Genomic DNA, 22,695 nt, shown 5'->3' with positions numbered 1-22,695 from the left:
ATGAATGTGTGGCTGAGGAGTTGGTGCGGTGGGCATGGTATTCAGATTTTTAGACCGCTGGAATCTCTTCTGGGACAGAGGTGACCATCTATACAAGATGGATGGGTTGCACCTTAACTGCAGAGGGAGCAATATCCTGGCAGGCAGATTTGCTAGTGCTACACAGGTGGGTTTAAACTAGATTGGCAGGGGGGGTTGGGATCTTGTACAGGACCGAGGCAGGTGAGAGGTTAGAAGTTGGTATGGAGGGTGATGAAAGAAAGTATAGATAGAATAGGCAGGAGAAAGGCTGGGAACGAGGAAAGAATGTCGGCTTATAATTGCAGTTATTTTAATGCAGGAGGCCTTATAGGTGAGGCAGATAAACTTAGGGCATGGATAGATATGTGCGACTGGGACATTGAGGTTAACATTCAGGTTAACATTGTGTAGTGTTCAAGAGCCTGATGGTTTCTGAGAAGAAGCTATCCTTAAACCTGGTGGTCTTGGTTTCTATGTTCTTCTTTTGTCTTTCCCATGGAAGGAACAAAATGGGAATGTGGCCAGGGTGGTGCAGGTCTCTGATATTGACTGTCTTTTTGAGGCAGTACTTCCTATAGATCCATATAATGTGGGAAGGTCAGTACCTGTAAGGGACCAAACAGTGTCTATCACTCTCTATAGTGTCCTTCATTGCTGGCAGTTCAAGTTGTCAAACAAGGCCATGATGCAATCAATCTGTGTGTTCTCCACAGTACATCTGGAGAAGTTCAATAAAGTAATTGAAGATCGTGGAGATTTGGCATGTAGACAAAGGAAATAGAGACACTGATGAGCATTGTTTGTGATATCGATCTCCTTCCTGTATTCCGTCTCACCATTATTTGATATCTGGCCCACAATGGTGGTGTTGTCTGTGAATTTGAAAATTGAATTAGATTTGTAGATGGCTGTGCAGTCGTGTGTGTACAAGGAGTAAATAAGGGCGCTGAGAACACATCCTTGCGGAGCCCCCATAGTGAGGATTATCGTGGAGGATGATCTGTCCCATATCCTCACTGATTGGGGTCTGTTGGTCAGGAAGTTGAGGAACCAGGTGCAGAGATCAGTGCTGACGCTGGTGATAAGCTTGGATGGTATAATGGCATTAACGGCAGAGCTGTAATCTATGAATAGGAGTCTGACGTAAGTGTCTCTCTTATCCAGGTGTTCTAGGGATGAGTGTAGGTCAGGTCCCCATCAGGGCTGGACACGCCTTCAGAGGGTTCATCCTAGTCCATGCTTAGTCTCCCTGATGTAAAGGCGGCCACATCAGAAGCACCAAATGCAAAAGACATGGTTGGAAGAATTACACATGAACCGATGTCTCACCTGGAAGGGCCATTGGAGTCCCTGGTTGATGATGAGGGAGGAGCTTATAGGGACAGACATTGTATCTCTCAGTTGCAGAAGAAAGTGCCTGGTGGAGTGGATGGGAAGGGATGAGCGAATCAATGAGTTGCAGAGGGAGTTCTCTTACGAAAAGTGGAAAGAGGTGGGGACAGGAAGATCTGACCAGTGGTGAATCATGTTGAAGGTAATGAAAATACCAGAGAATGATGCGTTGGATGTGGAGGCTGGTAGGGTGATAGGTGAGGACCATGGGAACTCTATTCCTTGTTCTGCCCTGGGGGTGTGAGAGTGAGTACAGTGATAGTTGAATCCAGGTGAGAATGGGTTGATTGGTAGATGAATCAGGTGGGGTCCTGACCCAAAATGATGTCTGTTTATTTCCCTCCACAGATGTTGCCTGACCCACAATATCTTTTGCTCAAGATTCCAGTAACTGCAATCTCCAACAACGTGCACTAGCCTGCACTGACTTTTACTCACCTCCAACAGTGGTTGCTTGTGGCAGCTAAGGAGGTGCAGGAGACACTAGCCCAAGCTTGACATTTAAGCAGAAGGAGATCCTGCTGGAATTCTATTTAAATCAGGATGAGTACGATCTCATTAGAAAACATACAAGGGAGATTTACAACAATGCTTTCAGGTTGGGCTGATTTAGTTGTGAGGAGATAAAAACAGATAGTGTTTGAAGTGCTCAGCCAGTCAGGCAGACTGTGGAGGCAGAACACGTAGTTATTTTGGTTTCCCATCTGAAAATGACCCTTTAGACCTGACCAGTTGGATGAATCCGCTGCATCTTCTATAGATTATGTCTTTGGTTGCACTATGGACTTTGATTTTCACACTTTTATGGTTACATAGTATTATAGTTATTATTTATTGTATTTTTTAAATATTATCTATTATCTGAATGTTATTGCATTTACAGGCCTATTAAGCCGCAACAAATAAGAACATCATTGTTTTGTTATCAGTACACATGACAATTAAATACTTTTGACTTATTATTGGCAAAGGGACAAGTGGAGGGGTGGGGGGGGGGGTGATGGAAAAGATGGGGAAAAAAGAATAAAATCATCAAATTATCAGAGAGAAACAGGAGGGGACTAAAAAGACAGAACAAACAGAGGAAACCAAGGAATAGTTGAGGAAATAAAGAACAAGAGAAATGTCTGGAAAATGGTACCCTTACAGGAAGCTCAGCATTTATTCTGGTGGCTATTTCACTAGTTCGAGCCTAGTATGGGGGAATGGATTGGATAAAGCCTTGAGCCTCCTTTGTGTCGCTGCCAATTTTGCACCCTTGGTGAGAAAGTTGTCAGGACTGTCTCCTGAGAGTGGCTGCACCTCTGCTTGTGGAGGATAGGGAGATTGTGTCTGGAGCACCCCCACACAATAACTAATACTCATGGCTGGCTTTTCCGACAGGGTTCACACAAGAGCACGAGTGACGACATCTATCCTGAGAACCTCCGACGCCGGCAGATACTTTACAAATACTGGGCTTCTTGGTGCAAGTGGTACAAATACCAACCACTGAACCACATCCGGAATTACTTTGGAGAGAAGATTGCCTTTTACTTTGCGTGGATTGGTATGAACCTATCCAGATATCTTCCCAGTTTATACTCAATTGTCTCAACTGAAAGAAAGAAAATACGGATTGGGCCCAGTTACTCAGCGGCTCACTTGCTCAAATATCAGCAATTCTCCAATATTTTTTTCCATGCCTTCTGTGTCAGTGAGGGGTGGTCACCATCATTTCCACTAACCTCAATCTACATATGCTTGTTTAAGTAGTTGCCTTAATTCAGTGATTTTAGGATAGTTCCTGGGATTAATTGGATACATGACCAATTTTGAAGTGTTGAGATAGTCAAGGGTTTATGACTTGCTGGTGCTGAGTTGATTCATTCTAATTATATTACTCCAATTGGTCTCCATGGGGGAGTGTTTAATCATCTAATGCAACACAATCCTGAAATGTTCGTCGCACCATCGCACCCTGCTACGTATGGTGCTGCACACGGAGGACCAACAGCATATTAGGCAGGTGGTCATAATGTTTTGACTCATCAGGTCATAATGTTTTGGCTGATCGGTGTATAGCCATTGAGCCCATTCTCTAAAGTCCAATGTTACCAGTCTCTTTACTGTGCAGCATCAGATATATATTCCCATGGTATTTGTTATACCTACCCTGTGTGTTCCATGGTATCCATTATATTTGCCCCTTTTGTTCTGAAGGATCAGTTATTCCTGCCAAAACTACTCTAACTGACATACTGTAAAGACAGCACCATCTTGCCAGCTGTATTCATTATACTGACTATATTTTCATTAACATATTGACTTGTTTTCCTCACGAGGGTTTTACACAGCGTGGTTGTTGCCAGCAGCAATTGTTGGAACCTTGATCTTCATTGGTGGAATCTACCTTGTGATAACTGACATTCCCTCGTAAGTTTTGCAGTAATTCAGTCATTTAGTCAAACATTTTGGCATTGACATGGGGTTTTCCGTATTGTATCTCTCCGTGGCTCTCCGCATCAAACCATACAAATAAGTAATCACAAAAACACATGACATAATGTGCAGAAGGTAAATGATCCTGAATGAGTATTAATACTCTTGGATTCCAGCAGTGATCTGTTCACTGTCAATGGCTTGATTGTAATCATGTATTGTCTTTCTGATGACTGGATAGCATGCAACAAAAGCTTTTCACTGTACCTTGGTACACATGACAATAAACTAAACGAACTCATTTGAGACCCACCTCTATAAATGGCAACTAAACAAGTTCCTTTCTCAACTATTCAGCCTCAAATATAGTTACAATGTCATATTTCATACCTTCAAAACTGGTTACCCATTCACCATACTACTTTCCATTTGGAAAGTTCGGTTGCTGAAATTGCTTTCTCTCCTGCTCACTTGGCAGCAGTTCATTAGTGCAGGCCTTGCACAATCTTACCAGCTGAAGATTTTCTTGTATTGAGCAAAACAGTGAAATTGTACCACCTACACAACCAGCCTCCAACTTCTTGTCCACAAGAAACAATTCTGATGAAGTAGAGCTGCAGGTTCCTCAAAGCATGCTGGTACAAAAGATTAGGTCAACTGATACAATTGAATGATAACACCCTTTTTTGCTGACCTTACAGCATTATTTTGTTTCATTATTTTGGTGGATGCTTTGTGTGGCAATGTGGTGTGACATTTGATTCAGTTTTTATCCATGTCCATGCCCAGAAAGGAAATCTGTGAGGAAGGATCCACTTACGACATGTGTCCACTCTGTAAGATCTGCAAGCCCTGGAAGCTCTCCACCATATGCACCACCTATAAGGTAACCCTTGCTCTTCATTCCTAAGTTCAGGCTGTGCCACCCAACGTTCTGTGCAACCCTTCAGTGGGATATAAGTATGGTCACTCTGGAAATGTTGTGGAGACTTATGACAACGGCATTAAATATAATATGGTCATTAATGCAAAACTGATCTCTGCACACAAGGTTTAGAATATGGACATCACTAACCCAATAGTTAGTGAGACAAATACAACAGATGGATTTAAGGAGATCTGTGCATGTGAAGTTTTAATCGGGAAGATGATAAAAGCCTTTGAAAGTAAGATCCAGAATCTTGTATGTCTTGGGTTACTGAAGTCAGTGTGAGGGATATTGGAGTGATTTTTAGCTGTGGACTATTTTGGCTCCAACAGCATAGGATGGACTAGGCTGGAGGTCTCAACTGATGATTACAATGTGCTAAATTGAGGACCTCAATAGTTATTACCCAGGATAGGCCAAAATAGTAGAAGATTTTGCAGTTGGGGAGTTGAAATTGTGCCTTGGTTGAACGAGTGGCAGGGGATTGAAAGGTGGGAGCAATTGGATCTGGACTTGGACAAGAAAGAAGTGTACCATTGTGAAGTGCACCATCTGAACCAGTCCAGGACTGGCGTTCTAACAGAAATGGGGGTTAAACACAGTATAATAGCCTGAAACAAACAAATGAATAGGCGAGGAAGGATCTAACTACCTCATGTGTCCACTCTGTAAGATCTGAGCTGAGATTTATGAGTCATTAAATACTGGTGAGATGTGAGAAGACTGGAGGGGTGGCAAAATGTTGTGCCTCTATTTAAGGAGGGCTGCAAGGAAAAGCCTAGGGACTTTCCCCCAGTGAGTCCAACATCTATGGCTGGAAAGTTACTAGAGAGTATTCTGAGGCATAAGATTTACATGCATTTAGATGGACAAGAGCTGATTAGGGATAGTTGCATGTGGGAGGTCGTGCTCACAAATCTGAGTTTTTTGAAGATGTGACCAAAAAGGTTGATGAGGGCAGAGCTGTAGATGTTGTATTTATGAATTTCAGCAAGGCATTTGACAGGGTTCTGCATGGTAGGCTGCTCTGGAAGGTAAAATCACATGGGATCCAAGGGGAGCTAGCTGATTGGATAGAAAATTAGCTTCATGAAAAGAAGCAGAGGGTAATGGTAGAAGGTTGCTTTTCAGACTGGAGGCCTGTGACTAGTGGTGTGCCTCAGGCATACGTGCTGGGCCCATTGCTGTTTGCCATCTATAGCAATGATTTGGATGAGAACGTGCATGGCATGATTAGTAAGTTTGCAAATGACACTGAAGCAAGTAATTGAATTGCAAGCACACATTGAACAGAAAATGTGATAGGCTACTGGAAAATAGTTCCAAGATGGGCAAGACTGGGATATAAGGAATGATAAGGAAAATGGTGAATGAGATCTCAATTATGAGTGTATATGTTGAAAGGTTAGCCAACAGTTGAGAGATTGTGAGTCAAATTAAGAAATTGGAAGACACTTGAGACTGTATTAGGAGTCACGCAACTGCACACAGGTCCAGGGCCGTCTTAACGCATGGGCCTGATGGGCACTTGCCCGGGGGCCCACGAGCATAGGGGCCCCATGCTGATCTGTGTATGTTAAGTGACTTGCAATAAATAAATACTACTTTAAAAATGTAGGTTCAATAAATGCTTTTTTCGCAACATTTTCGGTCACTAAGTGCTTCTCACAGCGATCTGTAAGTGCTTTTCACAACAATGTAGCACCCTAAGTCCATCGCTAAGTGCTTTTCGGTAAGTGCTTTTCGCCGGCACGACAGGGGGGGGGCTGGTAGGGAAAGGGGGGTGGTGGAGAGTAACGGTAGGGGCCCCAGTACACTGCTTTGCCCGGGGGCCCATAATGCTGTAAAAACGGCCCTGCACAGGTCTCTTTGTGGCAGTTATTAAAATATAAAATACACAAGTGCACAGGTTATACAAACTCATGGACAAAAGGAGGGAAACACATGCTGAATGGTAAAGAACACAAGGACACAAAGTGCTGGAGTAACTCAACAGGCCCAGCAGCATTTCCTGAGAACTTGGATAGGAAATGTTTTGGGCCTGTGTTCTTTTTGTGTATTAACCAGCAACAGCAATTCTTTTTTTCAACATTCTGGAGTGGTAAATAATGTTTAGAGTGTGTCCAGAATAGGTTTCTGCCACAGTGTGTTCCACCTTCAACAAGAGGCAGGACAGATTAGATTAGGCAACAGGTAACTAGTCCAATGTTATATAAACATTTATCTAATTGTAATAATTACATGCTTAAGTTGAACATGATGTTTGAAAGAGAGAAAAACTAAACACCTATTTTAATTAGAATATAGACGCAAAAAGCTGGAGTAACTCAGCGGGTCAGACAGCATCTCTAGAGAAAAGGAATAGGTTGGGTTGACTTCTTCACCATGGAACAAGGGTCAACAAAGTAAAAGCAGTGAATTAGTTAATGAGTAAAACACAGTGTTTAAAACAAAAGATGCAAGAGTCATAGACATAGAAACATAGAAACTAGGTGCAGGAGTAGGCCATTCGGCCCTTCGAGCCTGCACCTCCATTCAATATGATCATGGCTGATCATCCAGCTCAGTAACCTGTACCTGCCTTCTCTCCATACCCCCTGATTCCTTTAGCCACAAGGGCCACATCTAACTCCCTCTTAAATATAGCCAATGAACGGGGTAAAATTCAGTGAAGAAAAAAAACAATTGAGGACAAACTATAAGGTAAAGGATCAAATAAAGGATCAAATAAAACTAAAAAATCTTTTCAAAACTCCTGATGATTGGAAGAGATACAATGATCAACATAAATTGAAAGAAAAATGCCATAAATGATTATGAAAAGAAATTAACAAAGGACAAACATACATGGATCAAAGATTTTTTTAAATTAGAGTTGAAAAGTGGCACAGATAGTAGAGCCACTGCTTCACAGTGTCAGAATTTTGGGTTTAATCATGATCTCCAGTGCTGTCCGTGTGGTTTGCACATTCTCTTTACGGCCACAGTGAGTTTCCCCTGAATACTCCAGAGTCTTCTCACATCACCAAAAACCATGTGGGTGGTAGGTTGATTAGCCACTAAAAACTGCCCATGGTGTGGTGAGTGGTAAATGTGGGGGGAATCGAAGAGAATGTGGGGAGAATGTAAAAAATGGGATCAATATAGGATTACTATAAAATGGGTGGACAATGTGGATTTGATGGCCAAAAAGGCCTGTTTCTGTGCTGTATTATTCTATGATGCTTAGCTATCCAAATCCAAGATATATGAGGATTGTCACAAAAGAAAATCCAATTCGGTGAAAGACAGTAATGGAGCACAATATTGGGTTAATTGATTGGTGATAATATTCATAATGTAAATGAAAATAAGAGGATGGGGACATATGCAATTGTTTTGTATTAGTATTTACTCATAGTAAATTGTAAATAGAAATAGTTATACAAATAGTTAATAGTATTAGAAGAGAATGTGACAGCTCAAGAAAATGGATTGGGTCAACAAAAGCAAATCACCATAAAAGCATAATGAAGACAACAGTGAATACAATAATGGAACTAATTGTTCAGCTGTAAAAAAACATTTTTAAACAGTCCCTGGCCTAAGGTAGAGTATTATTAACTTTGGAGAGAGTACAAGATAGATTTAGCAAAATAATATCATAACCCAAAGGGTTAATTGCAATTAGAGATAACACAATTACTTTAGAAGTTTGGTTATGGGTGATTTGAACTTTTCAAATTTTAGGTCAGGAAAAGCTATTTCTTCTGAAGAGACCAGATCAGTAAAACAAAATAATAAGGAGAATTAGATATTAGGAAATATACTTACAAAGAACAGTAGAAGTATGGAACTTTTTCCACAAATAGCAATTAACACTACATGAGTTACTTAATTTTAAACAAGGTATTTATAGATTTTTGTGTAATCTAAAGGATAAAAGAAATGTAAGAAGAGCAGGTCATTTATCTTCTTGAAATGTTATATGGAATTATGGCTAATCTATGACCCAATTCCAAATAACTTCCCCACTGTAAATACTAATACATGGTAATCCCCAATGGCCTTAATACATATGTTACCCCTTGTAATTTCCTAATAATTCTGGGCATGCTGGTCAATGGATCTCTTCTCTCATTCTTTAAGAGTCCTTACATTATGCAGCAATATACATTTTTTTCTAATCTAAATTGTAAGAATTTAGCAAAATCCCATCTGTAATGTTTTCTCCAAATTCATTTAAAATGGTGGAATAGGAATAATTTGATCTTGGAGATTTGTCATTCATTAAAATCTTTTTTTTCCCCCTCATATTAATATTGGCAAATCCCTTTTCCCAATACACCAGAAAGAGGGAGTCTTTGACTAGTGAGTAGGAGTTACTGACTAGAGATTGGAAGATATAAACTAATGACCAGGAATGGGTGTGCTTGGATTCAGACCAAATTTTAATTCACCTACTATCTCCAGCAAAGATCAGGCCACTTGCAATATCTTTCACTTGTGTGACTCCCACAAAGAAGACCTAGTGTTAATTGAAACACAAGAACAGGAAAAGTCGTACGGCCCCTCGGGTTAGTTCTGCCATTAATTCAGATTGTGGCTGATCTGCATATTGACTCTGCTTTATCCACTTTGGTTCCATGGCTTTTAAAAGGTTTATCTAAAAAATATTTATCAATCTCACTTTGAAATTTTTAGTTCACCTCTAGCTCCAATGGAGGGTTCTAGACTTCTTTTACCCTTTGTATGAAGAAATGCATCCCTAAACAGGCAAAATCTAATATCTTTTTTTTACTGCAGCTACTGAAAATTTAAAATAAAAAGAAAAATTCTGGAAACATTCAAGCAGATCACGCAGCATCCGTGGGATGAGAAACAGACTAGATGTTTCAGGATCACCAGGCAACCCTGACCTCGCCTATCAGAGATAATCCATTTGCCCTAAACATCCTCCCCCTACCCTCACTTAAAACCAACTTGTTTCTCTCATTTCTATTTTTCATAGAGTCCTTGGCCCATAACTTTAAATTTATTTCTCCTTCCACTGATGTTGCCAGACCTGTTGAGTATTTCCACTGCGCTCTAACATTATCACTAAGCCAGACAAAATAGTTTTAGCCCATCTCCTCGATCAAATCCTTCAGTTAACTTCGAATGTGAAACAGTACAGCACAGGAACAGGTCCTTCGGCCTGAAATATCTGTGCTGAACATGATGTCAAGTTAAACTAATCGCCTATGCATACACGTGATCCACATCGCTCTGTGTGTCTATCTAAAAGCCTCTTCAACACCTTTATTGGACATGCATCAACCACCACCTTAAACAATCTTAAACACTTCCTTTAATTGTCAACACTGAAAAGTATGAATTTGTGTTTCTTCAGATCTATGCTGTTGACCACTGACGTGCCTTTTGTTCCTCCAGCTAGGTCATCTCTTTGATCATGGGGGCACCGTGTTCTTTAGTGCCTTCATGTCGCTGTGGGCAGTAACATTCCTTGAATACTGGAAGAGGAGGACTGCAATTCTGGCTTCAAAATGGGAATGCTTAGACTATGAGGAAACTGAGGTAAAATGGCAGTCATTAAAACAGATCAGTGTTTAATGTTTGTCAAGTTCCCAATGTGTCAGCCAAAATCTGTTCATGTCGAAAAGTTAAAGGTTCCAATCCTGCTCCAGAGACTTCTAGTAATTGAAGATTGCAACCCAATGCAGTCCATAAGGCTGCTGCTTTACTAGAAGTACCTTCCTTCAGACTACTCTTTGGTTTAGTTAGGCACAAAAGTTCCAAATCCATAATTCCAAGGATTTCTCCACAGTACCCTGGCCATTAGCTACTACTCAGATAATTGAAAAAGCAGGCTTTCTTGTCAAAATCATAAACGCAGAAGATATACAACAAAGGAGGATGCCATGAGACCCATTATGTCTGTGTTGGTTGAAAAAGGGTTCCCCAGTCCACTCCCATTTCCCAGCACTGGGTCCCTAGCTCTAAAGGACACAGCTTTCCAGGTCCTCATCCAAACACTCTTTAAATATGATCAGAGTTTCTGCGTCCACCGCCTTTTAGGTGTTGAGTTCCAGATTCCAACCATCTATTGAGTGGAAAAATCCTTTCCCCATTTCTCCACTAGTCCTTCCACCATCTACTTCAAATCTATGCCTCTGGGACATAGGAAAATCCCATTCACTCAATCTGCCCTCTCATTTATTTTATACACTTTGATGAAGTCTCCTCAGCCTCTTCTGTTCCGAAGAAAACAATCTTCCCTCATAGCTACAATCTTCCAGTTCTGACCATGACTATGTAAATCTCCTCTGCATCCTTCCAATGCAATCAAATATTTCCTGTAATGTGGTGACCAGAAGTGAAGCTGTGTCCTGTAGAATTCTAGCTAAACCTCCATACTCTTATGCATTGTGCCTTGACTAATAAAGGCAAGTATCCTATGAACCTTTTTAACTTCATTGACATGTTCTTCTACTTTTAAGGACCTGTGGACATAAGCCACATCCATGCAGATGTTTCTTCATACAATGTCATTTTACTTAGTGTTCACCCCTTTGCCTTGTTGTACTCACTCAAATCCATTTCCTTGCAATACACGTCAGTGCATTAAATTCCATTTGCCACTTTTTTGGCTAACCAAACACACCATTTTATTGAAATCTATGAACTCAAAAGCTTTTCTCCTCGCTGTCAACTGCGTGGACAGTTTATGTATCACCTGCATTATGCTCCTTGGGTCTAAATCATTAAAATATTCAATATAAAAGAGTCAAGGACTAGACCCTGTGAACTAGATGGGCAACAAACAGCCTTCCAGTTGCAAAAACGCTCATTAACCTTCATTTCTACCACTATCCTGGAATGTTCTCCTATTTGTAATGACAACTGCAAATTATTTGCTCTGACCCTTAACCTTTACCCCATATCAACACATTGGTTAACTTTTTAATCCCGGTTTGCTCTTTCCTTAGGATTATCTTTGGGTTTTCTTTAATTTTCCTTGCTAGCATCTTTTCATTCTTTCTCTTTCCTTTCCTAATTTCTCTTTACATTTCAACCTATATTTTCTACATTTCCTGTCTTTATTTTTGGTACCTAAGATAAGCCTCCCTTCTTGTCCCATGCTACCCTTTCTGTTTCCTAACCTACTCTCTTTGTACTTCCAGTGAGATCTAGAATTGGAAGTCCTGCCTTTTCCTGTTGTGCAATATTTGCAATGATTTTGTTTTAGGACCTTGTAATCGTACGTTAGGAAATTCTTGCCTCTTGGTTATTTACGTAACGTTACACTGATGTAATCCTCATTCAGACTGTTTAACATTTCATTTCAGGAGCGCCCCAGGCCTGAGTTTACCGTCATGGCTCCCATGACTGCGAGGAACCCAATCACAGGGGCAAATGAACCCTTCTTTCCGAAGCAGGATAGGTTGCGACGTATCTTTACGAGCTCGATGGTGATTTTGCTCTTGGTAGGATGTCATTTTTTTGTTTTCTGCTCACAGCATTGCTATGTCTTTTGTGCTTCATTTGTGCCCTGGTGCAGCCATGTTACCGGTCCCCCATCTGCACTAGGGGGAATAGTAATATAGTGGCTATGTTACTGAACTAGTCTTTAGAGATATGAATTTACAGCACTTCCAGCCCCTTCAGATGTGGGGATGTTTGCTGATGGTTCCACTATGTGCAATTCCTTAGCAAATGAAGCTCATCCTGCTCATAGCAAGACCACATTCAAGCATTAAGGCTGGTAAATGGCAAGTATCGTTCCCACCCGTATAAATGCCACATGACAGACACCTTCAACAGAAGGAACTCCATCAAACTACCCTTGAGACTTAACAGCATTGCCACCTCTGTCCCTCACCATCAACATGCTCGAGTCATTATTGACCACTAACTCAACCAATCTGCAACATAAATCTTTTCTATTGTGTACAATTCTGGAATCGTGCAGTGGCAATAGAGAGAGTGCAGAAGAGACTTGCCCGGATATTGCTGGAATGGAAGAACTAGGGGACGCAGATTTAATGTGAAAGGGGAGAAATTTAAAGGAGATCTGAGTGCTACATTTTTCACACAGTGGGTGGGTGGGTATCTGGAATAAGTTGACAGAGGCACAAACAATACATTTAAAAGGTGTTGGACACGTACTTGGATAGGGAAAGTATGGAAGGTAAAGGGGCTAATATTGGCAAATAGAATTAGTGAAGATAGGCACCACAGTCGGAATGAATGAGATATGTCCACAGGGCCTGTCTCTCTGTGGTATGTTTTTATGATTTTTCTGAGGCAGCCTTTTAGGCTTGAGACAGACTTGTTCACACTGTGGGTCCAGAGGCAATTGCTGAGGTGAATGTGAGAACTGCAGACTCTTCCACAGAAGGGCAGCAATGCTGATGGCCCAGATGGATGGGTAGTTTATGGGGTTGTTTTTTCCGTCCTCCACTTATGCCTGGGATTCTGTGTGCTCCTGATGTGTGGACTCCAGGCTCTCAAAACCATCCTGCATGCACATTCTATACTCACTAGAGACTCCCAAGAATCAGTGAAATCAGTGAATTGTTTTCAAGGAGGCTTTAAAGACATAATTGAAACTTTTCCACTTGGCATGGTAATCTTTTCCTGTGACCGAGTTTGGAATAGATGTTTGGGGACTCTTGTGCAACTAAATTAAGCCCAGTGGGGGAGTTAAGTTCTGGGAGTAAATGTGAATGTTTTGCATATGTCTGCAAAGTATTAGTGAATTTAAGTGTTTTGCAGAGACGGGTGTTTGTGGTCTGATTTAAGTGAGTCCGGAGCTCGCACGCATTTAGGAGGACAGAAATCACTGCTGCTGAGTTGCGTGTGGTTTTTTGCCTGTTCTGAGATCTTGCTCTTCAGTTCACCCTTTACTTCGGTTGACCAAAGACTATGTTTGCAAAATGGTGTGATGATGAGAGCAACTTTGTGTCTCACATGATTCCCCAAAACCATTCCACGATCCACAAACCATAAAGTAGGAGCACAATAGAACACCCTCTGCTTCTCTGACTCAAACCAGCTCCAACCACACTCAAATTTTGGCAATGCCCGAAACAAAGCACCCACTTGATAGACACCCCATCCTCCACCTGATACAATCATTCCTTCCACCACTGGCACACCATGGGTGAAGTGTGCACTAACAGTGTATTGACCGCTTAGATTGCTCTGCCATCACCCTCCACTGCCTTTAAGAAAAAGGACAAGGACAGTGGGTGGATGGAGGCGCCACTGTTTGCGGATTCCCCTCCCAGGTTGAAGACTTGGAAATGCATCACAATTTCTGAGTCTCTGAGTCTCTCCCCAACACACCAAGGGAGCAAGATCACAGCACCTCAAGAAAGACACCTTGTCACAGACTTTCAGAGATGGGCCGTACATGCTAACCTTGCCTATGGTATTCCGTTCCAAAAACATTATAACAACCTGTCTTCACAAAAAAAATTGTAGGACACCCTCCCTTTCCCCATCTCGACGTATAGGTGGCCACCCCAATGCCTTTCCAGCTGGTTCAAAGTCACTGTGCTGTGATTTAAGTGCTGCATCATAGGACAGCTTGGAAGAGAAGAGGAGAACATTTCTTTGTGGAGCGAATATCGTGTTGACTATTGAATAATGAGATGGATGTCACTGGATGACTATGTACATGATGAATTTCTCTTCTTTTAGATCATTGTGGTGTTAATATTCTTGATATCCGTCATTCTGTACCGCACTATCATAAGTATTCTCATGTATGAGTCTGGAAACACCATCATCATGGCGACTGTGAGTATGCCCTCACTTCTGCACAAAAGGAGGCAATTTAGCCAACAGGTCATTGCTAGTTCCAGCAGTCCCATTTTCCTGCAGGTTATCCTTCCTCACATGACCATCAATATTATCAACCTTTGGTTCAATAGACAATAGACAATAGACAATAGACAATAGGTGCAGGAGTAGGCCATTCAGCCCTTCGAGCCAGCACCGCCATTCAATGCGATCATGGCTGATCACTCTCAATCAGTACCCCGTTCCTGCCTTCTCCCCATACCCCCTCACTCCGCTATCCTTAAGAGCTCTATCCAGCTCTCTCTTGAAAGCATCCAACGAACTGGCCTCCACTGCCTTCTGAGGCAGAGAATTCCACACCTTCACCACCCTCTGACTGAAAAAGTTCTTCCTCATCTCCGTTCTAAATGGCCTACCCCTTATTCTTAAACTGTGGCCCCTTGTTCTTTTACCAACCTTTTATACTAGCAGTAACTTACAGTGGTCAATTAACCTACCCATGTGTCTTTGTGATGTTGGAGGAAACTGGTGCAGCTGGGAGATCACAGGGAGATTGTGCAAACTTCACATAGACTGCAGTTGAGGTCAGAATGTAGCCCATGGAGCTGGGAGACAATGACTTCACTCCACTGTGTCACACACTGCTCTCTGTTGCTGCAAGGCAGCAACAAATGAGGATGAAAGAAGAAAGGAAGGTTTGCATTTCTTCATCACTTTTAACCTTCTCAGGATGACTCAAAGGGCCTTACAGCAATTTCGGTTAATTTTTAGGCACAGTTGGTCTTTGGGGGTAATTTGCCCACTATAATGTTGCAGAAAGGTCAATGAGATGATGACCAGATAATGTTTCATGTATTGATACTATACATTTCATGTATAGATATTGCCCTGTACACCTGTTGAGAACTTCCCTGCTTATCTTTTAAGTAGTCCTGGGGCCTCGACTGGCACCCAACCTGAGAGAGAAGCCAAGTTTAATGTCTTCGATGAAAACCACAATCACAGTAAATTATGAAGGCCAGATCCTCTGCTCTCAAGCTTTTAGAAACATAGAAAATAGGTGCAGAAGTAGGCCATTCGGCCCTTTGAGTCAGCACCACCACTCAATATGATCATGGCTGATCATCCAGAATCAGTACCCTGTTCCTGCTTTCTCCCCATATCCCTTGATTCCGTTAGCCTAAAGAGCTATATCTAACTCTCTCTTGAATACAACCAATGAATTGGCCTCCACTGCCTTCTGTGGCAGAGAATTCTGCAACTCCCTGGGTGAAAAAGTTTTACCTCATCTCAGTCCTAAATGGCCTACCCCTTGTTCTTAAACGATAACCCCTGGTTCTGGACTCCTCCAACATCAGGAACATTTTTCCTGCATCTAGCCTGTCCAATCCCTTAAGAATTTTATATTAGATCCCCTCTCATCCTTCTAAATCCCAATGAATATAAGCCCAGTCGATCCATTCTTTCGTCAAATGTCAGTCCCGCCATCCCAGGAATTAACCTGGTGAACCTATGCTGCACTCCCTCAATAGCAACAATGTCCATCCTCAAATTAGGACCAAAACTGCACACAATACCTCAGGTGTGGTATCACCAGGGCCCTGTACAACTGCTGTAGGACCTCCTTGCTCCTATACTCAAATCCTCGTGCTTTGAAGACCAACGTGCCATTTACTTTCTTCACTGCCTGTTGCACCTGCATGCTTACTTTCAATGACTGATGTACAAGGGCACCCAGGTCTCATTGGACCTCCCCTTTTCCTAATCTGACACCATTTAGATAATAATATGCCACCTTGTTTTTGCCCACAAAGTGGACAACCTCACATTTATCCACATTATACTGTATCTGCCATGCCTCTGCCCACTCACCCAACCTATCGAAATCACCCTGCAGCCTCATAGCATCCTCCTCGCAGCTCACACTGCCACCCAGCTTTGTGTCATCCGCAAATTTGGAGACGTTACGTTTATTTCCTTTGTCTAAATCATCAATATATATTGTAAATAACTGGGATCCCAGCACTGGGCCTTGCTTCCTGTCTGCCAACCAGTTCTCTATCCATGTCAATACCTTACCCCCAAAACCATGTGCTCTAACTTTGCACACTAATCTCTTGTGTGGGACCTTGTCAAAGGCTTTTTGAAAGTCCAAATACATCACATCCACTGGCTCTCCCTTATCCATTCTACTTGTTACATCCTCAAAAAATTCCAGAAGATTAGTCAAACATGATTTTCCCTTTCATAAATCCATGCTGACTTTGACCAATCCTGTCAATGCCTTCCAAATGCGCTGCTATTACATCTTTAATAATCAACTCAAGCATCTTCCTCACTACCGATGTCAGGCTAACTGGTCTATAATTCCCTGTTTTCTCTCTCCCTCCTTTCTTAAAAAGTGGGGTTCCATTAGCTACCCTCCAGACTCTGTAGATTGGGACTGGGACTTGACCCCACAGCCTCTGATAAAGGAGTATTTGTATTTGACCCCTAATTACCCTGCTATAAATCTGGGGCATGGTTCATTACAGAAAATGACACTCCCTCTTTCCAGTGGCTTAGCGCGTAAGAGCATGGCTAGTTTGAACTGGCCAATCAGATAGTTTGAACTTATTTTGATTCTTGGACAGTGTCTTCCCAGCTATTATCAAGTAACTGAACAGTCTTCTCACCAACTGGGATCCCAGCGCCGTCTTCTCACCTGACCTCCCATCTACCCCATTGAAGATCTTTAATCAGACTTTACTGGGCTTTATCTTGTTCTAAATGTAATAGCCTCTATTCTATAACTGCACACTGGCCCGATTGTAATCATGTATAGTCTTTTCGTTGGCAGGATAGTATGCCACAGAAAAGCTTTTCACTGTACGTTGGTACACGTGACAATAGTGAACTAAACTAAACTAGTTGTAATGCATTGAACTGGGCAAGAGAGGCTTAGGTTAAAACTCTGGTCTGTCTTAAGGGATTTACAGGATGGCTTTTGAGGGGCTCAGATTGTCCTGACCCAAGTTAGTGGAGGTTAGAAGCCAGGGTTCCGAATCCTCATCATTGTCCAGGGTTCCTAATCTGAAGATTGGGTGAGGAAAAGGACAGGGCTCAGTTGTAATGGTAAGACAGCTGAACAGGCAACAGGCACCTGCAGATCAGACCCAGAGAAGTAAGGCTTTAAGATATTCGAGTACAGAAGAAAAGAGATGATTTTTTTAAATAATAAAATTTCTTGAAAAATATCACCTGGGCAATATCTCCTTTGAGTTGTTGACGTCCTCGTGTTAAATGATCTGCTGCCTGTGTTGTTACTGCACGCACTTCACTGGACGAAGAGCATCTAGAAATTACTGCAAAGTGTGTATTTAGTTTTATAATGATAGATATAATGAATAGAGGTGGTCAGAATCAATCAGAGGAGCTCTTTGAGCCAAGAGCCAAAGTCACAGGCCAATCCATGGGAAAGAGGGAACCAATTGAAGGCAGTGGAGTAGAGATAACCCCAATGAGCAGGCAGAGCCAAGAACCAATCAGTGCTGAGAGAGACAGAACAAAGGGCCAATAGGGGGTTAAGGAAAGGCAGAGACAAACGCCAACTGGGGAAGACAGAGAAGAATTAATATAGTTTAAAATAATATTTATTGCAATATATTTTAAAATAATACAGGCATCTATTTGAAATGGTCCTTTGTCTTCAAATAAAAGCATAATAATTAGCATTTGCCGTTAGTTTTTTTTTCATCTGTCTTGTATTCTTTTCTCTCAGGCTTCAAGGATTGCCAGTTTCAGTGGATCGGTAGTCAATCTCATATTCATTCTCCTCTTGGCTCGAGTGTATACATATCTAGCCCATTTCCTAACCAAATGGGGTAAGATCCAGTTTAATGCAACTCATTGCTATAACAATATGAACTATGTCCTATTCTAAATTCCTCGTATGTTGCAAATGATACTTGGCTAACTATGAGAGTCCACGTGCTAACAAGACGGAGGAATGTTTAATCTGGAATCAGAAACTCAAACCCACACAGTTACTTTGCTTGTGCAGCATTGAAGGACTGGGTGCCAAAAACAGAACTTTTGATCCAGAATTGAGAGGAAACAATAAGAACAAATTAAACATATTACTTAATCGTATGCTCTCTGTTCCATCTGTTTCAGAAATGCACAGGACTCAGAGCAAGTATGAAGATGCATTTGTAATCAAGGTGTTTCTGTTTCAGTTCATCAACTTCTACTCCTCGCCAACCTACATTGCTTTCTTCAAAGGCCGGTAAGGTGCACTGGCTTCATGAAAGCCAAGAACCAGTGGGTTTTGCCCTGCTTTCTTCTCTATAGCATGCCACTTGTCTGAGATAACATGCCAGGAGGCACTCGGTCCAAGGCCTATGGTAGTTTTGTTCTTTGATTCCAGTTGCCTGCCTGCCTCCAGTACCTGACTCAAGAAGGAGAGGTGGTTTTTGAACATTGCCCCAATAGTCTCTATGGTTTCCAAGATCTGTTGCCTTTGCCATTAGAAAATGAACCCTTTAATGCTTTGGCTGAGTCTAACATATTCTTACTTAATTCACAGGCTCACTGGGGGAGTTTTGAGCAGTAAGTCCATGTCTTTCACCCATCCTTGTCCAGAGGTGGTGAATATAGTTGCAATAAGTTGGCTCATGACATTATAAGTTTGATTGAATCAGTAAATAACTGTTAACATTCCCAGCCAGAACCAGGTGGGTTCTCATTCTTCTACCAAATGAGGCCTTTTGCCCTGTTGAAAGGATGCAATGTGACAAGAAATAAATGGTTTTCACTGATAAGAAGAATGTAGACATGTACAAGACAAAGATCAGAACAAAACAATTCATGTCCATGACAAAAGCATTTGCCTTAACTTACATCCATTTAAGATTAAATTAGATAAGTACATTAGCAAAACCGAATAAATAGATAAGCTGATAGGGTAAGATAATAATTTACTGTTCCACTCATCGTGTCCCTGCCTCCTGTATCCAGAAAAAAATCATTTCCCAGCTCTTGTTAGACTTGAGTAAGAATGAGTTAGGCTCAGCCAAGTTATTAAGGATTTCTGTTTCTTTCCACCAACTAACTCCATACTCTCTCTGGAGAACATCTTTTTCTCATCTGCCAATTTAATGTGGCACGGAGCTTCTGATGACTAAGCCCACTGCTTGGAAATTTGCTTATTTCTGCACTGTAGATTCAATGTAATAAAAGGGTGGTTTCAGGCCATAACTGCTGGTTTACATGATTACACCCCTGCTCAAATTCATGCTTGTGTTTAATGAAGCCCATCACTGGCATTTGAGTCTAACAGTTTCAGCCCTGTCATGTCTTCATGAAACTTGCAATGATCAATTACATAAGAGAAAAGGTGATCCTTCAATGCTAAGTCTTCTTGATTCCCCTACCCTGGGTAAAAGATTCACCCTATCTTTTCCCCTCATGATTTTATATATTTCTATATTTGGTCACCCATGCCTTCTCTCCAAAGATGCTACCTGTTATTCCAGCTTTTTGTGTCTATCTTCTATATGACCATCAGCCTCCAATGCTCCAAGGAATAAAGTCCGTCTGACCAACCTTTCCCTATAGCTGAGGCCCTCAAGTCATGGCAACATCCTTGTCAAGCTTCCCTGCCCCCTTTGCAGCTTAATGAAGCCGTCAAATCTGCTTTGTCCACTCTTGTTGGCACAGGTCTACCTCTTTTTACAATTAATCCCACGCCCCTGCTCTTGTTTCATTACTCTTAATTTTACAGCCAATATTTATGTTTGTCTTACGAAAATTGCCATTAAACCTACTTTGTCCACTCTTTTAGGCTGTGCAAACAAAAACAAATCTTTGTGCCTTTTGCCAATTGCCATAATCTTTCCAGTAACGGAGTGACCAATAATGAACGCAATACTCCAAATGCGGCATCACCATTGTCTTGTACAACTATAACATAATGTCCCAACTTCTGTACTCAATACCTTGACTGATCAATGCCAATGTATAAACTGCCTTCTTGACCACCTTATGATGCCATTTTCAGGGAACTAGGGAACTGTACTCCTAGATCCCTCTGCTCTACAATACTCCCCAGGACCCTACCATTCACTGTGAAGACCCTGCTGTGAATTCCTTGGTGTTTCTTGGAGCACAGGAGGTTGACAGGTGATCTTATAGAGGTGTATAAAATCATCTTTCTGCTCACCATATATCAGCAACTTCAATTACAAAAGCCTCGTTGTATCAGTGTTCTGGCAGAAAATGTCCCTGTTAATTTTTCATGTAGTGGGTGCAGCAGTGGCAAGATCTAAAAGCAACAAAAAAAAATAGATGCAGGAAATCTGAAGTAAAACAGAATATGCTGATGATAATCAGCAGCAGTCAAGTGGAGTAATGCCATGAAGAGAGCTCCGGTGATCCAAAGAGATTTACCTTGAAATATAAACTCTGTTTCTCTTTCCTGCTGCTTGTGGAAAAATGCAAATGTTTCTTTAGGAATTATACATCATCCTTGGTGTCATATTCATAAAGTCGTATTGCAAGGAAACAAGCACTTCAGCCCACTGACTCTATGCCCACCACCAAGCACCCATTTATACTAGTCCCATTTTTTTTTCTTCTCACCACATTCATTCCGCCCAGATTCTACCACTTATCCACACACTAGGGGCAAATTACAGCAGCCAAATAACCTATCGATCTGCATGTCTGCAATGTGGGGGAAACTGAAACACCAGTAATCATAAGGAGATTGTGCAAAATCCACACAAACAGCGTCCAAGGTCAAGACTGAACCCCTGTCTCCAGGGGTGAGAGGCAAGAGCACTCCTAGCTGCACTACTGTGCAGAATCTCACTAGAATTCTGGATCCAAAACCTATCTTGTATTCAATTCATTTTATGTTGTTGAAGTTCTAATCCTATTTCCATTTTGTTCTGTTCCTTAGATTTGTTGGTTATCCTGGAGGCTATAAAACACTGTTTGGAGTCAGGAACGAAGCTGTGAGTATATCATTTTAGCATTCTACAAAGAGCGTGATTACATGTTTTCATACTTTTAGTCCAGCGATGTAAATATGACACCCTAAATCCTGGGACTTGGTGGGACAGAAACAGACACCATCAAAGGCAACATTATTTGTGCTAGAACCTGATCCATCATACTTGTATTGGAAATCATGAACTTTTGTAGAGAGTGGTTTTGGAAGATGGGGCAAGATTGAATTTCTACTCCAGCCTTTTCCGTTTAAGCCCCTGTGTGTGGTCCATAAGTGAGGGTATTCAGTGAGGGAAGTATATTGCAATCAGTCTCAAAGAAACCAATTGGCATTTCTGACGTGCCCCATGATGGCTTTTATCCCTTTCTTAAGATGGTGGCATCTGGCTCTTTCCCACAGAGCAGAGTGGGGTGCAGGATCTTACTCCCACTGTTAGATAAGCACCACATTGTCCTAAGGCTGATGAGGTTCCCTGGGCTGAGCAATTTACTGACTTCATTTTAGTATTTGTGGCAAGCTCTCCAGCCCAGAAAGGTTACTCCCCCACTAAACCACTCTCCAGAGAGGGCGCATCATCAAAGGGGAGCCTTATCTTATTTTAATAACCCACTCCTCTGCCTACTGCTTGAATCTTGGCATTGCTTCTGCTGCAAGAATGTGTTGAATGGACCACTTAGTTTTTCAACTGTGTGCAGTCTCACTAATGTATTTCGGAGCAACTCTCCCTGCTAGAATTCCGACACAGTCTTGTGTTCCACCTGAGTTCCATAGAATCAATAAAAATCAAGTATCAGTAGAACAATCAAACACAAGCAAGCAAACAATTGACAATCCCTTTAAAATCTGCACCATATACTCACGTAAAGTTAGTTATTATGACCCACCCATTAGAATCATAGTCATACTGCAGGGAAACAGACCTTTTGGCCCACCTTGCCCACACCGACCAAGATGTCTATTGACAACCCACTGTAGAACAGGCCATTGCACCTTGATCCCGAGCAGCACAGTAACAAGATCTTTCAAGGCAGTGGATAGTATTAATCACATTAACATCTATTTGTTTGGAAAATCGGGTAAACAGCCTCCACCAAAGTCCACAACATGCTTTTATTGGATGTGGTCTGAATCACATTGCTGTTTATGGGAG

The 22,695-nt window shown here is 41.6% G+C and overlaps 1 protein-coding gene across 1 annotated transcript in view; it reads left to right on the top strand.

Moving 5' to 3' along the window:
- LOC144599189 (anoctamin-7-like) overlaps window positions 1-22,695 on the top strand; it is an 85,914-nt gene that overhangs the window by 47,288 nt on the left and 15,931 nt on the right. Inside the window, exons 11-19 of the mRNA XM_078409934.1 lie at window positions 2,797-2,962; window positions 3,738-3,828; window positions 4,624-4,720; window positions 10,175-10,318; window positions 12,091-12,228; window positions 14,450-14,548; window positions 18,312-18,414; window positions 18,707-18,818; window positions 21,495-21,549. Of these exons, the coding sequence (XP_078266060.1) occupies window positions 2,797-2,962; window positions 3,738-3,828; window positions 4,624-4,720; window positions 10,175-10,318; window positions 12,091-12,228; window positions 14,450-14,548; window positions 18,312-18,414; window positions 18,707-18,818; window positions 21,495-21,549 (1,005 nt within the window). The remainder of the gene's footprint in view (window positions 1-2,796; window positions 2,963-3,737; window positions 3,829-4,623; window positions 4,721-10,174; window positions 10,319-12,090; window positions 12,229-14,449; window positions 14,549-18,311; window positions 18,415-18,706; window positions 18,819-21,494; window positions 21,550-22,695) is intronic.

Source organism: Rhinoraja longicauda, chromosome 13 (genome assembly GCF_053455715.1).
Source record: "Rhinoraja longicauda isolate Sanriku21f chromosome 13, sRhiLon1.1, whole genome shotgun sequence".
Classification (NCBI taxonomy): domain Eukaryota; kingdom Metazoa; phylum Chordata; class Chondrichthyes; order Rajiformes; family Arhynchobatidae; genus Rhinoraja; species Rhinoraja longicauda.
This window is presented reverse-complemented; position numbering and strand designations above follow the sequence as displayed.